At 37.4% G+C, this 16,788-nt stretch overlaps 1 protein-coding gene across 1 annotated transcript in view; it reads left to right on the top strand.

The window, feature by feature from the left end:
- The first annotated feature begins 3,483 nt into the window (after positions 1 to 3,483).
- The window catches only part of NUP107 (nucleoporin 107), a 264,058-nt gene continuing 250,753 nt past the window's right edge, over positions 3,484 to 16,788 (top strand). The window contains exons 1-3 of the mRNA XM_053716825.1: positions 3,484 to 3,581; positions 7,460 to 7,551; positions 10,165 to 10,242. Of these exons, the coding sequence (XP_053572800.1) occupies positions 3,574 to 3,581; positions 7,460 to 7,551; positions 10,165 to 10,242 (178 nt within the window). The 5' untranslated portion in view covers positions 3,484 to 3,573. The remainder of the gene's footprint in view (positions 3,582 to 7,459; positions 7,552 to 10,164; positions 10,243 to 16,788) is intronic.

Below are 16,788 nucleotides of genomic sequence, written 5' to 3'. Positions count from 1 at the left end.
TGTTGCGCATGCGCAAGACCACTCTCTCTCTCAGGGGTGCGCTTGACACATATGTATAGAGCGGGTGGGACCGCTGTATACGTCAGACATATAGAACAAGGAAGTCGGCTCTGGGAGGAGCTTGGAAATAAACGGTAGAATTATTTATTGATAATTTATGATAAAATCGTAATTCGGATTTAAAAAAAAATAAAACATAATGATTTTAATTGTATACCATAGATAAACGCTTAGCAGGCTTACATGAAGATAAAATTTACATTCACTTTAAGTTTTGGGAAAGTGTATTATTAGATTTAAAATAAAAATAATGACAGATATTTTGTTTATACAGATTTATTGTGTAGATTAAAATTGGTTGTTGTATAAGAAGCTACATTCAGTTAATAAGAAGCTGTCCGAAGAAGCCAACTTCAGCCTTTTAGCAGTATGGTAGCAGCCCAGAAGTTAAAGTGAATGTAAATTTTGATGCTAAAGTGCCCGGTTTTGAAAAATTTGATTAAAAACAGGGGCACTTTAATTCATCAAAATTTACATTTCACTCGTTTTAAAAAAAGACTTACCTTTTAAACTTGACAGCCACTCCAGCTTCCTCCACCCGTCGCAAAGCCTCTTCCTGGGTCTAAAATGAGGACTCCGGCTTCCTCCAATTACGGCGTTGAATCAGACACTGATTCCCCGGGGGGGGGGGGGGGGGGGGGTTGCCGTGATTGGAGGATAACCAATCCATCATTTCTGATGTCAGAAATGGCTTGCGACGACCGGGGGAAGCTGGAGTGGCTGTCAAGTTTAAAAGGTAAGTATTTTTTCACAACTAGGGTTGCCACCGAGGCGGTATTTTACCGACACGACCGGTATTTTTAAGGTTTATGTCGATGTAGAAAATAATGACTAAATATTAAAAGAAAGCCCCTGTCAAAATGAAACTTCTGAGTGTGATGAATACAAGTTATAAACAAATGAGCATTTAAAATCAGTCCTATCAGCTTTAGTTTTTGAGTTATGCTGTGTAGTTATGCAAATTTATGTTAATTAATTAGGCCGGTATTTTTTTCCAAGAAAGGTGGCAACCCTATTCACAACAGTAGTGAAATGTAAATTTTGATGAATTAACCCCTTAATGACCAAGGACGTACGCCACACGTCCTCAAAAAAAATACAGTTAATGACCAAGGACGTGTGGCGTACGTCCTTGGTCTGGAAAGCAGCTGGAAGCGATCCTGCTCGCTTCCAGCTGCTTTCCGGTTATTGCAGTGATGCCTCGATATCGAGGCATCCTGCAATAACCCCCCTTGGCCATCCGATGCAGAGAGAGCCACTCTGTGGCCCTCTCTGCACCGGACATCGGTGGCCGGTATCGTTGGTGGGTAGGAGCAAGTCTGGGAGGCGGGTGGGGGCGGCCATCGATGTGCCGAGTGGAGGGAAGGGGGGCGGAACAGACGGGAGCGCGCGCGTGCATGGGGGGCGGCGGGCAGGCGCGTGCACGGGGCGGGAGGGAACCGCTACACTACAGAAAAATAAAACTGTTAAAAAAAAAAGTTTTTAAAGTTAGAAATAAACAGCTAAGGGATCAGGAAGGGGTGGGGGGTTGGTCTTGGGGTGGGGGGGGGGGGGGAAGCTACACTACAGAAAAGGGCATTTTTTTTAAAAAAAGGCACATTTGTTGCTAAACTGGGTACTGGCAGACAGCTGCCAGTACCCAAGATGGTGCCCATTAAGGCAGAGGGGGAGGGTTAGAGAGCTGTTTGGTGGGGAATCAGTGAGGTTGGGGACTAAGGGGGGATCCTACACAGCAGCATATGTAAATATGCCAAAAAACACACAAAAAAAAGCCCAAATACTGTATAGCTTTTATTTTAGTACTGGCAGAGTTTCTGCCAGTACTTAAGATGGCGGGGACAATTGTGGGGTGGGGGAGGGAAGAGAGCTGTTTGGGAGGGATCAGGGGGTCTCATGTTTCAGGTGGGAGGCTGAGCTCTACACTAAAGCTAAAATTAACCCTGCAAGCTACATAATTAACCCCTTCACTGCTAGCCATAATACACATGTGAAATGCAGCGGCATTTGGCGGCCTTCTAATTACCAAAAAGCAACGCCAAAGCCATATATGTCTGCTATTTCTGAACAAAGGGGATCCCAGAGAAGCATTTACAACCATTTGTGCCATAATTGCACAAGCTGTTTGTAAATGATTTCAGTGAGAAACCTAAAATTGTGAAAAATTTAACGTTTTTTTTAATTTGATCGCATTTGGCGGTGAAATGGTGGCATGAAATATACCAAAATTGGCCTAGATCAATACTTGGGGTTGTCTACTACACTACACTAAAGCTAAAAGTATCCCTAAAAGCTCCCTACATGATCCATAATTAACCCCTTCACTGCTGGGCATAATACACATGTAGTGCGCAGTGGCATTTAGCAGCCTTCTAATTACTAAAAAGCAACGCCAAAGCCATATATGTCTGCTATTTCTGAACAAAGGGGATCCCAGAGAAGCATTTACAACCATTTAAGCCATAATTGCACAAGCTGTTTGTAAATAATTTCAGTGAGAAACCAAAAAAAGCAAAGAACCTGTAAACATTGGGTATTTCTAAACTCAGGACAAAATTTAGAAACTATTTAGCATGGGTGTTTTTTGGTGGTTGCAGATGTGTAACAGATTTTGGGGGTCAAAGTTAGAAAAAGAGTGTTATTTTCCATTTTTTTCCTCATATTTTATAAAAATTTTTTATAGTAAATTATAAGATATGATGAAAATAATGGTATCTTTAGAAAGTCCATTTAATGGCGAGAAAAACGGTATATAATATGTGTGGGTACAGTAAATGAGTAAGAGGAAAATTACAGCTAAACATAAACACCGCAGAAATGCAAAAATAGCCTTGGTCCCAAATGGACAGAAAATGGAAAAGTGCTGTGGTCATTAAGGGGTTAAAGTGCCCCTGTTTTTAATAGAATTTTTAAAAACTTTAGCATCAAAATTTACATTCAATTTTAGTGCCAGCAAATTTGTCTTGAGTCTTACCTCAAAACTTGTGCCATAGGTTTGCCACTCCAGCACCAGAATGTCCCTTTAAAGAGAAACAGTAAATATTATACATTGTGTCCTTTCACTCTACTTCAACATTAGCATAGTGTTTATTTTGTATAATACGGGTAAAATTGTAATACATTTCAATGTCACACTTTGTAGTTTAGAAATATTCCGCAGCAGATACAAAATAAAATACTTTAAAATACCTATTTTATATGAATGCACTGTATACAAAACTACTGTAATAAGAATAAATATACTTCTGCATATTAATTCTAACATAGATAAAAATGAAAAAGTACGACGAGAACTTGCAAATATGTCACCGCAAACCAAGATACTCCTAGCTCTAGCTTAGCCCTGAGTAACAATGTCCGCTTATTCTTTCACTTCCGGGTCAGAGGCGGATGTAAGGAAAACAGACATGGGTCCAATTATTGTATCCGGGGTCTGGCGCTTTTCACTGGTCCCTGGTTTATCGGGTGTCAACTACTTGTCCGGCGGGAAGTCCGGAAAGGCACCAGCACGGCGATATGGACAGGTGACAAGGGATTACACGGGGTATTAGTGTGTAGATAATTTATAGTAAGAGAGTTTAGTTGTTGACTTGTTGATCTGTGCGCTTCAGTGTGGGACTCTGCCATGTGCGCGCGCTACCATAAATTCGTAAACTATTGGCTGTCACCGAGGCTACAGCACAACGTAAATAATGTGTCACCTTAATGTATAACGCGATCAGTTAGTTATGTGCGATGTGCTGCTGCATAAATCATTTCACAGTAGCTAGAAAAGTGGGCGGTGCACCTGTCTACAGTGTAATTGTGTTATTTCTGATAATCGAAATACGTTGTTTTTATGGTTCGTTGTGCATTCATCACCCAATAATCTGCCACTTTTTTTGTACCCGCACTGCGCTCATTGAGTAAATTGCATAGAATATGGCAGTGCTCTATAAATGAATGGTAATGATTAGATGTGATGTTATGTTGCACCTTTCATTTATACAATGCAATATTATAAATGTGATAATAGTAGATAACTATGCATTCTTGCTAGTTTCTCTTTTATAGAGGGAAACATTTCTATCACACATTAAAGAACACCGAACACGCTTTATACATGTAAACAATTGTTTTTGCATCAGAAAGGATGTTTTTACGCTGTCTATTTGAACTTAGAAGCTATCAGGAAGTGAATGCATCTGGTCCTTTAGGACTGACTGCTCACTGGCTAATAAGCAGAACACACTATTGGAGGATAAACAGGCATTTGAACAAAAATTGTTTATTTTTCACCAATGTTAAAAAACATAAAAAATAAATAAGTCTTAAACTTAGATATTTTAAAACAGCATATTTTAGTTTCCACAAAGACAATAAAAATGAATGCCCCTTTAAAGGATGTATAATGTAGTTTTCTCCAGGACCTCTTTAATCGGCACACTACCTGGCTAAAATTTAAGCCAATATTAAGCTAAAACTAAGGTTAAAAAAATATTTTTTTGTTCTATGTCTGTTTTTCAAATTATCATGAAATAAATATATATTTAATTTTGCAAATAATTTGTGCTTTCGATATCTTAAAGTGATGGTAAACAGTATAAATTGCTACTGCTTTAAGCATACTTTATCAACCACAACAGCTTATTTTATTTTTAAAAATAAGTAATCTTTGTAAAATTAGTTTTAAAAATCACTAACCGCACCATAATTTATCATTCTTCCCTCTGCCCCTTATGCTTTAAATCCTTCATCTGAGTAATGTATAGAACAGTCCCACCATCTCTACACGTCATATTTGTAAATGTCTACAGACAGTATAGAGGCCCACATGTATTGCGCAACAAAACGCATGCACACATGTAGCTGCTATTCACACCAGCGAGCTGGCTACGATGCTCATTGGTTAAAGGGGTAATACACCATAAAAAAATAGTGGATGAATTACTTTGTGTATGTTTTAGCTGTCAGTGATGTTACCTAGGGATATATGCCTACTTGCAGGTAATGTAGAAGTGTAAAAAAAAAAAAAAAGCGCGCTAGTACATTATTTATTACACACATTAACACATGGCTCGCCAAACCCAGTAGCCAGGGAGCCACTGGCTCCTAGAATTTTACCCCTGTCTCCTAACTTTTTGGGGTGTTGTCCATATATCTATATACAAATACCACTGTCTGGCACCTACATTTTAAACAGATTTGTCGACCCTGCATTAACATTTGGAAAGAAGTGAACAATCTAACTTTACTATCACTTAACTAACAATGATAAATAACAGATAATGTTATAATATTACAAGTATTACACTGCCCCCACCTAGCAACTTCATAACACCACCCAGCTGGCATTATTTTCTGCTGAGAACATTTAACATAGCATAGTATAGTCTAATCTTTCTTTAGAAGTCCTTTATTTCTCAGAAATAAACAAGTGGGTACAATGGTGTAATAACATTTGAGTAAATAAATGGGGTTAAGCTAGGGCCAAAAACAGCACCACTGGCTATGGTGTAAAACTAGGTTATGTGTTTAAAGAATTAAAGTACAGTACAACTTTAGGTTTGTTGTTCCTTTAAAACAAGTATATGTTCTTTTATATAAAGTCCCAGGGATTTGCACCCAGGGTGTTGGAAAAAGAATAATCAATCTCACTGTAAATATATTTATTTGTATATATAATATAAAATGTATATAATGTACTTAATATTTTGGGGGGGCAGTAAAATATCCAAAACAGGGGTTTATCAACTTGATTGCCGATAACATAAGATCTTCAGTTATTTTAATCGCATGAAACCCATTTTTCTTTCATGATTGAAAGAGCATGTCATTTTATCAATATTATCACATTTTCTTAATTTTCTTGGTATCCCTTGCTACAAAGCAGGAAAGCAAGCTCAGGAGTGTGCCCATGTCTGCAGCACTATATGACAGTAGTTTTGGAGAATGTTCTATAACTGCAAGAGCACTAAATGACAACACTTTTTCCTGCCATGAAGTGCACCAGACATCTGCATATTGCCTACGTAGGTAGCCCTTCAACAAAGAATACAATGAGGGAAAAGCATATTTGATAATAGAAGTAAATTAGAAAATCTTTTTAAAATTGTATGCTCTGTCTGAATCATGAAAGAAAAATGTTTGGTTTCCTATCCCTTTAAATGCCTGGAGCACACAGCAATAAATCTGTTATCTGCTCTGTAACACTCCTTTAGTGGTTATTTAACGCCTTGATTGCCTGAAATGTATTTAGTAGTCTGTTAAACTTTCCTGATTCAGAAGAATATCATTTTAAACTTCTTTCCATTTTACTTATTTTATCAAAATTGCTTTGTTCTCTTGGTATCCTTTTTAAAAGTATAGGTAGGCTCTTAAGGGATTAGGAGCATGCATATGTCTTCAGTGCTCTATGGCAATGTTATGTGGTTGCAAACACTGCTGCCATAGAATACTAAATACCCAGCATCCTCCTAAGCTCTTCTGAGCCTGCCTAGAGAATGAACACATTTTGATAATAGAGGTAAGTGGAAAGTTGTTTAAAGGGACACAAACCCCCCCTAAAATCTTTCATGATTCAGATAGAGAATACAATTCTAAAAAAGTTTCCAATTTACTTCTATTAAGTTTTCTTTATCTTGTTGTTCTTTGTTGAAGAGATATCTAGATAGGCAGCGTGCACATGCCTGGAGCACTACATGAGAGGAAATAGTGCTGCCATCTAGTGTTTTTGCCAATATATAACATTGTTGCAAAACTGCTACTTTATTGTGCTGCAGACAGATGCACAGCCCTGGGCTGTCACTTACCTTCCTTCCAACAAATAACAAGAAAATGAAGAACATTTGATAATAGAAGTAAATTAGAAAGTTGTTTTTAAAATTTTAAGTTTTATCTGAATCATGAAATAAAATGTTTGGGTTTTATGACCCTTTAAAATTGCGCGCTCTATTTAAAGAGACATGAAAACCCAAAAATGATTTACTGATTCAAGTGGGATATGCAGGTGCACACCTCCAGGCATAAATCATGCTCCTGCTTTAGCTGATAATGCTATATGTACAGAATTTGTCAGGCTCTCCCTATATTCTTCTAAATAAGGGCTCAACAAATACAATGATCCTTTAGAATGGGCCTGGCACCCTATAAGATGCCATACACTCTAGCATACCTATGGAGAGACGTAGGATCCGATGTAAATAGTTATGTGCTTAAGTGTAGGTTTATCTGCAGATTTCCATCTGTTTTCTGATTGTGCTACTGAAAATATAAAAATTGTATAGATAAGGATGTATTATTTTGGTTGACAACCACTAAGTTCATCAGAAACAATTATTACCTCACTATGTTATGATTGAAGAAACATCCCCCATTAGCAAATTCATTTCAGGTCACAAAATAATGTGATCTTCTTTTTAAGGAGGACCCTTGAGGAAATGGCTTCTCCTATAGTTCGGGATGTGGAGATCTCCAGAACTGCACGTCGCCAAAGCTCCAACAAGAGAGTCTCCAGTATCCTTTTCTGTGCAGCAGTTGTCTCATTATTTTAAGGATCTCTATCACCACGAACAGATATATATATATACGGAAGGGGACTGCACTCTCAGACCGGACTGGGTACACATCCCATGACCCTGCAACATGCACAGCCCTGGGTGCACAATAGCACTCTCAGGAAGCTGCACTGTCCCCAGAGTCACAGGCAGTTAACCCCAGACAGGTCTGGGTGCAAGGCCCATAGGGAAAATTACAAACAAATTAATACAGCACACAGAGAAAGTCCAGCACTCACTTACAAGCTGTGCATGTTGCAGGGTCATGGGATGTGTACCCAGTCCGGTCTGAGTGCAGTCCCCTTCCGTGTTTTGTATATGTGTAGGGTGATTACATAAGCCTGTGCACCCTTCACTTGTTCCCAGTTTCTTGTATTGAGAGCTTGCATTGTGTGGCTGTTTAGGGACTCAGGTTTTGGGCTTATCCCATTTAGTCAGATGTGGTAACTAACTCTTCCATTTTTGCTTTTAATCTTAGCTGAGAGCTTGTAAGTGAGTGCTGTACTTTCTCTGTGTGCTGTATTAATTTGTTTTGTAATTTTCCCTATGGAATGTGTGTGTGTACATATATATATATATAAGAGAGAGAAAAAAAAGAGAGAGAGAATGAATACTAAAGATTTCTATACCTGGGTACACATGAGTCAGTCATAGTAAGTGGAAAAGCTGACCACCCCAGACAGAGAAATACTATCTGGTCTCTTAGGGAATTTTTCATGGTTGAACTGAGAAACACTGATTTCTGTGATATATAAAATATTTACTTAAGTTGCATCAGGGCAAAAAAATGATAAAGGAATGGAGTGTACCCCTTGCCAATGCTACAGGTACTCATAGGAATACACGTCCCACAGGTTGATCGTCGGTCATGATGTTGAATATATTTCTTGATAATATCCTTGTCTTCCAAATGATCTACCAAATAAAATTATACATACAGGATAAAACAATGCGTTGTTACATTTTTACTGGAAATACTTATTTTTTTTATTTTTCATTCTTAAAAGTGCTTCCAACTTATTGGCATTTTACATGAATAAGATGTGAACTGACTTTCTACAGTCTCTCATAATATAATATATAATATCGTGGTTGTTACCTGTCTCTAATTCATTTGGGTCTCTAGTACTCATAACCTCAAAGAAACTGGTCTGTAACACATGGGCCAATTCTAAATTTCATCCCAGTCACAACACAATGTGCCTGTCTTTTATACAAGTCATTTTTTAAACTAGATTTTATTTCTCTCATATCCCTTCCTCCCCCTCCCTCTTTCATGCATGTTGGACATGTTGGGAATTGAATTCAGATACAAACATTTTTGCTGTGTATTGTGATCATTTTTTTTAAAAAATTTGGCTAATATTTTATGTTAAAAGCAAGTCTGGTACAATAGAAAACAATGAAAGAGAAGCACTCAACTGGACACCCAAGTGTTTTGTATACAAATGACCATTGTGGATTCTGTCTCACTAAGTGTGATGTGGACAACCAGGCATGGACCCCAAGTCCACTGCGGACATAGCTGCACTTCCACTGGCGAGGCCCATATAGGCTGAAACGTATGTCTGGAGTTAGCTGTACAAATCCTTCTTTCAGAAGACCGTTGCCTTGAATTTGGGGCAGGACTGTTCTTTTGGAAGGAATCCAGATAATTTTTTTCTTTATATGTTTTGAGCTCTACCTGAGGAATAGAGGACACTCTGTAATGCTTGTCTTTAACCTTTTAATGCCGTTATGCCGTTGTATTCCGTCACAACGGCACTGGGCTTTATAGCAGTTATAACGGAATACAACGTCATCGCAAACGGCTGTCCTGAAGCCTACTAGGCTTGCAGGATTTGATTGCGGTCTGGAGGGTGTTCCTAGCGTCATAGGGACGCCCCCCAGACCCGATCCCATAATTGAAATCTCGTGTGATTTCAATTTGTCTACTTCGGAACGTTGTTCCGATGTAGACTTTATAACCCTGTCATGAAAGGGTTAAATGTGACATGTAAGATCAAAATCATCACAACATATTGCATAAAGGTTTGTGAAAACAAAAATATTAATAAAAATGCACTTTGATTAGGCAGTAATTCCTTTAAAGGGGCATGTAACCCAGCAAAGTAGTTTGTTTTGCATTATGGACATAAAACAAACTTTTTTTCCTCTGTTATGTTTGCTTTAAAAAAAAAAGGCCTATTTGTAATGAGATAATTAAATTTGCATTAGTACAATAAATCTACTTTCCACAACCACTTCAGTTTTTTTACCCCAGCTATAAGTCACAAGCCAGATACAGATCGATTAATCTATCTCTATTAAAGAGTTTATTTTTTTAATTTTTTTTAATACAACCTTATATTTCATAATGAAGAGACTACATATACATGATCAGCTGATGTATTGCCATGTACTTTGTTCCATTACATATGCATTATCAATTATTTTTGTATGTATATAAATGTATATACATACAGTATATGCACATACCTCCTAACACTCACTCTGATATAGTGGTACAACAATAAGTTGTAACTTTCTATTCCATAAAAAAAAAAATGCTGTACTTAACATTCTAACCTAGTTGACGATAACTGGAGTGGTGCTACCCCATCCAGAGGTTTGATCTCTCGAACACCAGGATCCTTACTCCGACAGAACTGTAAGATTTTGTTTGTATTTATGTCTATGTACTGTAGCTTATGGATCTTTGTATTTAAAACAAACTGCAGTGTTACTTGTTCAGTTATTTTATTTTAAAACATGTTAAAAATATTTTTAATCTGCATAGGAACCCAATTATACTACAACTTCTTATATCGAGCCTTCACAAACCCTTGGAACCAGGGCCTATTAGATTTAGAATATTATTCCTAACTTTTTGTATTATTGTGTGTATATGTGTGTGTATATGTGTGTCTATCTATCATCTATCTCTATCTTCAAATGCAGAAATGAAAGGCTGGCACATCTCCTTGTGTTATAAGTTAAAAAGTTCTTTATTTCAGTCGATTAAAACAAGCAGGATTGCAAAGCCAAGAAATACGCTTTACATGTTTCGGCATCTTAGCCTTAATCATAAGTGTAATTCAGGGTAAAACACTGTTAAAATAAATAGGGCTTGTCCCTCACTAATTGGATGATGTGTATCATGTGACCGACCATACCTGGATAAACCTCTGATTTAAGGTGGAACAGAGAGACCCGGCATAAATGTAAATATGTATAGCAGGACAAAATAAGTTTAACAATACTAAAAGCCATATTAAATACAATACAATATGATCTGACTATGATCAAGGGATACATTTATGGTAGAAAGAATAGAAATGTTAAATATCTACATTGGTACAATCCATAAGACTTCATGCCGCAACACAATTTTTTAGTACACATAATTGTGTGTGTAAATATAATAGGGTTGCACCGATACCATTTTTGTATGACTGAGTACAAGTACCGATACTTGTTTTCAAATACTCGCCGATACCAATTACTGATACTTTTTTAATGTCATGTGACAGTTTACCAAGCACAATACAGACTAATTATTTAAGATTCCTTCTTTATAATTATAAAGGACTGTAATTCAAAAGACATTATGAAATAATAAAAAAGTTCACTGAACATGTTTATAAATAAAAAATATTACAATAAAATATTAAATTTGAAGGGGTGATGCAATTGGGTTGTAGGGCTGTTATATAACATCAATCTGACATTTGTATGGAGGTTCGACTCTTAAGTTGAACAGTCTTTCACTTTCCACATTACTGCATGGGGCAGAAAGATATTTTTGGGCCATTTTAGCCAGACTTGGAAATCTGTTTATTAACTGCCCAGTACTTCAGGGGTTTGTCTGAACGAGGTATAGTGATCTCTCCTACAATAATACAAATAACAGAAATTTGTATTGTCAGAACAGTAGTAAACAATTTTTAGTTTAGTCTCCACTCCAGTTTAAAATGAAATGAGAACATGTAGTTTGAAAAAACGCCACAAGATAGCATATGGGTAGGAAGTGGAGGTATCGGTTTAAGTATCGGTGCATTTGCACGAGTACAAGTACTCATGCAAATACTTGGTATCGGTACCGATACTAGTATTCGGTATCGGTGCATCCCTAAAATATAATGAAGGGGTTGTCAAATTGTGGAAAGAAAAAGGCAGCATTTAGGATAGAAAAAGGTAATAACCCTTAAAAAGAGTCAATGACAAAATGGCAAACATTATTATGTTGGAAAGGGGAAGACAAAAAGTCTCCAATGGACAGTGGATAAATTTCGTGTGCGATTTGGCACTGTTAAACTTATGGGAATATCATAAAATTCATACATGTAACCACAACACCCACTTTTATGTATGTTTAAATGTATGTTTAAAATATATATATATAATGTGTGTTTTAAAATTCCCTTCACCTAAAATGAAAGGCGGGTTCCTTAACGGGACCTAAACTTGATATAAATGTCACATCCTATCTTAAATTTTCATGGCAAACAAGTGCATAGTTTCTGAATTTATTTAATTTTGTATTGTTGTCCTTCATCTATTCTGAAAATGACAATTTGCTATTTAAAGGGTCATAAACCCAATTTTTTTTCTTTCATGATTTAGAAAGAACATGCAATTTTAAACTACTTTTTACTTCTATCATCTAACTTTCTTTGTCCTTTTAATATCATTTGTTGAAAAGCATACTTACATGTGCTTGGTGGCTGCACATAGATGCCTTGTGTGATTGGCTCATCCACATGCATTGCTATTTCTTCAACAAAGCATATTTGAAGATTGAAGCAAATTAAATAATAGAAGTAAATTGGAATGTTTAAAACTGTATTCTCAATTTGAACCATGAAAGAAAAATCTGGTGTTTCATGTCCCTTTAAAGAAACAACTACATTTTAATGTAGTGACTGAAGTAAACTATTAAACAGCAACTAGAAAATCAAAACTAAGCTTTGAAATAAATGTGTTTTCTTTTGTAAAATGATGGTCCACAGTCCTCCATAACATATGGGATATATTTCCCGCCACTAGGAGGAGGTCAAGAACCCATATCAGAGCTTAAAATCCCTCCATCTCTCTCTTAGTATTGTTCTTGGCCTTGTAGGAGTTGGTTGAGAATAGAGGTTGTTCCAGCTACTTGCTTATGGATTGGATTACAAATTGTGAACTCAGACCTATGTGAGACCCGGCGTCCCTGGGGAGTATTATTTACAAAGAAGACAGAAAAGACTCTTCACATCAGCTGAATGATACAGGGACATAGGAAAACCCTGTTATATGCACAGTATTTCCCTAACGGGACTGCAGTAATAACTACTTTCAGGCGTCGCAGGGACTCGTCCCTAGCATCCCCCTGAGGGACACAGGTATTTCCTACCGCAATCCTCTGTGGTACTCGATACCTGCACTGGATGGGATCTCTACTGGATACTGCTGCAGCTGCATGAACATGGATTGACGTGCCTAGTAAGCTAGTGGAGGGGTGCTGCGTGAGGTTTTACATAGCACACCACAGCCCAGAGGCTATTTGTAGGTACTCTGACACATGTACAGCATAGCAAGGGCACTTAACCTGCTCTCCTCTTGGCACATTTTGTTTTTCCCCCTTATAGGTCCCTACCTGTCCTATGATGCTCAGCGACGTAGTCAGAGAAGCCTGTCACGCTTTTCAGCCCTCTGACACCTCTTGGAAAACTTTTGGGGGCACTTTCCATAATAAGATGTATGGTCTTTTAAGAAAACCGCCATCTGCTTAATGCAGTGTGTGGTTCAGTAGAGGAGGCTCCGGTTAGGCAGGGGAACAGTTTTTTTTATTTATTTAGGAGATATTTTATGCTTGGTGCACTAATATTAAATATAAAACCGAAAGTAATATATATTTTTTTTTATTTCCTGAAGCACAAGCTTTTCTCCCAGAGGTAGCTCTGCCCCCTCACTGTTCCCCGGGCGTTTTTCTCCTCTGTATGGAATCTCTACAGCTAGAAATTGTGTTTTCTTGCAGTGTGGGCCAGATCCATATTTAATTCAGTGCCTGCCAGTCCCAGGAAGGGGGTAAGTACATATACAGGAGCTGCCAGGGGGTACTTAAAGGGACAGTCAACACCAGCATTTGTGTTGTTTAAAAAGATTGATAATCCCTTTGTTACCCATTCCCCAGTTTTGCATAACCAACACAGATATAATAATATACTTTTTACCTCTCCTGTATCTAAGCATCTTCTGACAGCCCCCTGATCACATGATATTTCATTTATTATTTATTGACTTTAATTTTAGCCAATTAGTGCAGTGTCTGCCACAAGCCACGGGAAAGTTTTTTTCTTTTGTTTTTTTTTTGGACTTGACTGTCCCTTTTAAGCGCTAATAAGGGCTTTAGTGGTTACTACACTGATAGATAATTGAGGTGTCTGAGGGAGTGTAAACTTAGTGTAGAAGGCTCACTACCAAGTATTGTCTGTACTAATACTTATATACAGTGTCATTAATGTCTCTGTCCCCACTGATATGTCTATAGAGGAGTCCGTTTCTGATATCCCTCTAATTACATATACATGTTTATTTTGGAAATATATTCCAGTATGCCAGGTCACTGAAATTTGTGAGAATTGTATACCTCAAATTTTGCATACATCAGCCGCAAGAGTCCACTTTCCAGAGGGAATTTGCCCTATACTTGTCACTCGGGGTAACTACTGTTGAAAGAAAAAAATAAACTTTCATGGTTCCTTTTTTTTCCTGAAGCTAAAAATAACATATACAAAATAGTGACAGTTTGTTTAGCATCTGTCCCAAAACTAAGTAAGCGTAAATCTGGGGATTTAACTTAGTCTCCTGAGGTAAAGATGCAAAATATTTCTTGTGCTGATAACCTAAAGGTTCAGATTTGATGACATCCTCTAGGCAGGAGTTATTTTGCAACGACCTTTAGGCAGCTTTACACCACAGCATATTGGTATGTGATCTACAGTGTACCCAATTTATTTAAAATTTGTGCAATTATATATTGTACTAAACACAGTCATATTGTGCCGTTGCCATATATTATAACTATCAGCGCTATTAATACTTATGTCAACTAAGCATTATACACCCATGAATGCCAGAGGATGCCAACAGATATTTATTTTCTAACAGCAGTCTGCATTTTATATAATGTACATTTTATGCTCTTTTGAATATTATTTGCAGTATTGTACCTCATGCAGGTTGCTGTACACTATTATGATATATAAATCACTAAAAGCTGTTTGTTCATTGCATGTTCAGTAGCACAAATAATTTTTACATAGGCAGAACTCCTGTCTCTGTAGATATGAAGAAATTACATGTCCTATGCTATTAGTGTACACAGTTCTATAGTATATGCCCCTCTAGGTATATACCTTTCATGCAATGTACTCTGCATGTTTATTTCCAAATGCAGTCCTGCAGGATTTATCTGTATTTTTATAGATCTATTGGTATCTCTTTTATACTTATGTTATGTGTAATTTATATCTATGCACATTGGATTTAGCTTTCATTTACAGTGGGGATCCTTTAGAGATAAGATATATACTAATATATCTTATCTCTAAAGGATCCCCACTGTAAATGAAAGGTAAATCTCTTTTATACTTATTGTATGGGTAATTTATATGTATGGGCATCCGTTTATCATGCAGACACTGAGCATTAATTATGAATATTTTCATGAACTATATACATTGTGTTTTTACTTTGTAAGTATACACAGTCTCTGCTTATTATTATGGACATGGATTTACAAGTATCTAATGTGTGCCTGTTGGTCTATATGTGCTGCTCCTCTAGTCTGTAAGGCTACAGGACAGTCTAAATATGTGCATATGCTTAAGTAGGTACATGTGTACTACATTTGATGCTTATGTCATGTACAGATTTAATTAACTTTGTATAAATTTATATATTTTAGGATCCTTCAGGAAAAACGGTTAAGATATCTGGACTGGTTCTCTTTGTCCTTCAAGAGATTGAGAGTTTTATTCTCTTTGAAGCAGAGTACTTCTTATTGACCAGTGGTCCTATCTCAGGTTACCAAAGATCCTTCAGAGGTAGCAACCTTTATAAAAGGATTTGGAGGATACGGGAATAATTAATCCCAGTACCGGTGTAACCTCAGGGTCAAGAGTTTAATAATAGGAACATTCCTCCACTATTTTTTTACCTTCATCCAAAGGGTCACTTTATGGCTATTATAGACCTCAAGGATTCTAATTTGCACATCCCTATACACAGGGATTACTTTCAGTTCCTGAGGTTTGTATTACATCTGCAATATTTTGCCAGTTTGCCACCCCGTGTTGGATACAATCTTGCCAGTGAACAGAATCGGGATATTTCAGTTGCTCCTTGTCTGAATGACATACTAGTGCAAGCTTGTTTCCTGTCAATAGCTATTGCTCATCAAGACCATGGTTGGAGTATCAATTTACCGAAAAACTCATATCTTGCGATAAGGGTAGCATGTACAGGAGTCATATTAGACTTAATCCTTATGCATTTAATTTACTGATGGAACTTTGCAATGTAAGGATTCAGAGGGCTATTGTTTGTTCCCAGGTTGAGCGCTTCTCTTTTGGACCCGTGGACCCGTTGCTCAGTGTGCCTATAGGGATATGGCTGCACCTCACTGACAAGGCCCACAATAGGCTGAAACGTACGTCTGGGGTTTTGCTGTTTCTCTTGTTCAGAGAGGGATTGCCTGGTATTTCGGGGCTGGACTGTACTGTGACGTTAGGATCAGACTAATATGCTTCAGGAAAGTTCTTCTCTGTGAAAGGCACGTGTTGAGCCAATAGAGGCTGCTTCTTGGGTGGTAGCTAGCCATAGAACAAGCTATTATGCTATTGTTCATTCCCAGGTTGAGCGCTTCTCTTTTTTATTTATTCAGAGGGTGTGTGTCTTCCTACCATGAGTTACATGCTATCGGTAGCTCAGTGCATGGTGGTGGTGGGTCTTATGGTAGCTGCTTTTCCTTTGAAACCTCTTTAATGGCTATGCTACCTCATTGGTCAAATAATTATTTACATCTGACATACAGATTGCTTTGGATTTTCCGTCAGTCAATTATTTTGTTGAGATCACAAAGTCTGTTTTTGACCCTTTGTCAGTCTTGGTATATTGTGTCGACGGACGCCAGTCTCTCTGGCTGAGGGGTGGTCTGGTTTCTCTTTGAAAA

This window comes from Bombina bombina, chromosome 6 (genome assembly GCF_027579735.1).
Source record: "Bombina bombina isolate aBomBom1 chromosome 6, aBomBom1.pri, whole genome shotgun sequence".
NCBI classification, from domain to species: Eukaryota; Metazoa; Chordata; class Amphibia; order Anura; family Bombinatoridae; genus Bombina; species Bombina bombina.
Note: the sequence above shows the minus strand (reverse complement) of the source record. Positions and strands in the feature narration are given on the sequence as shown.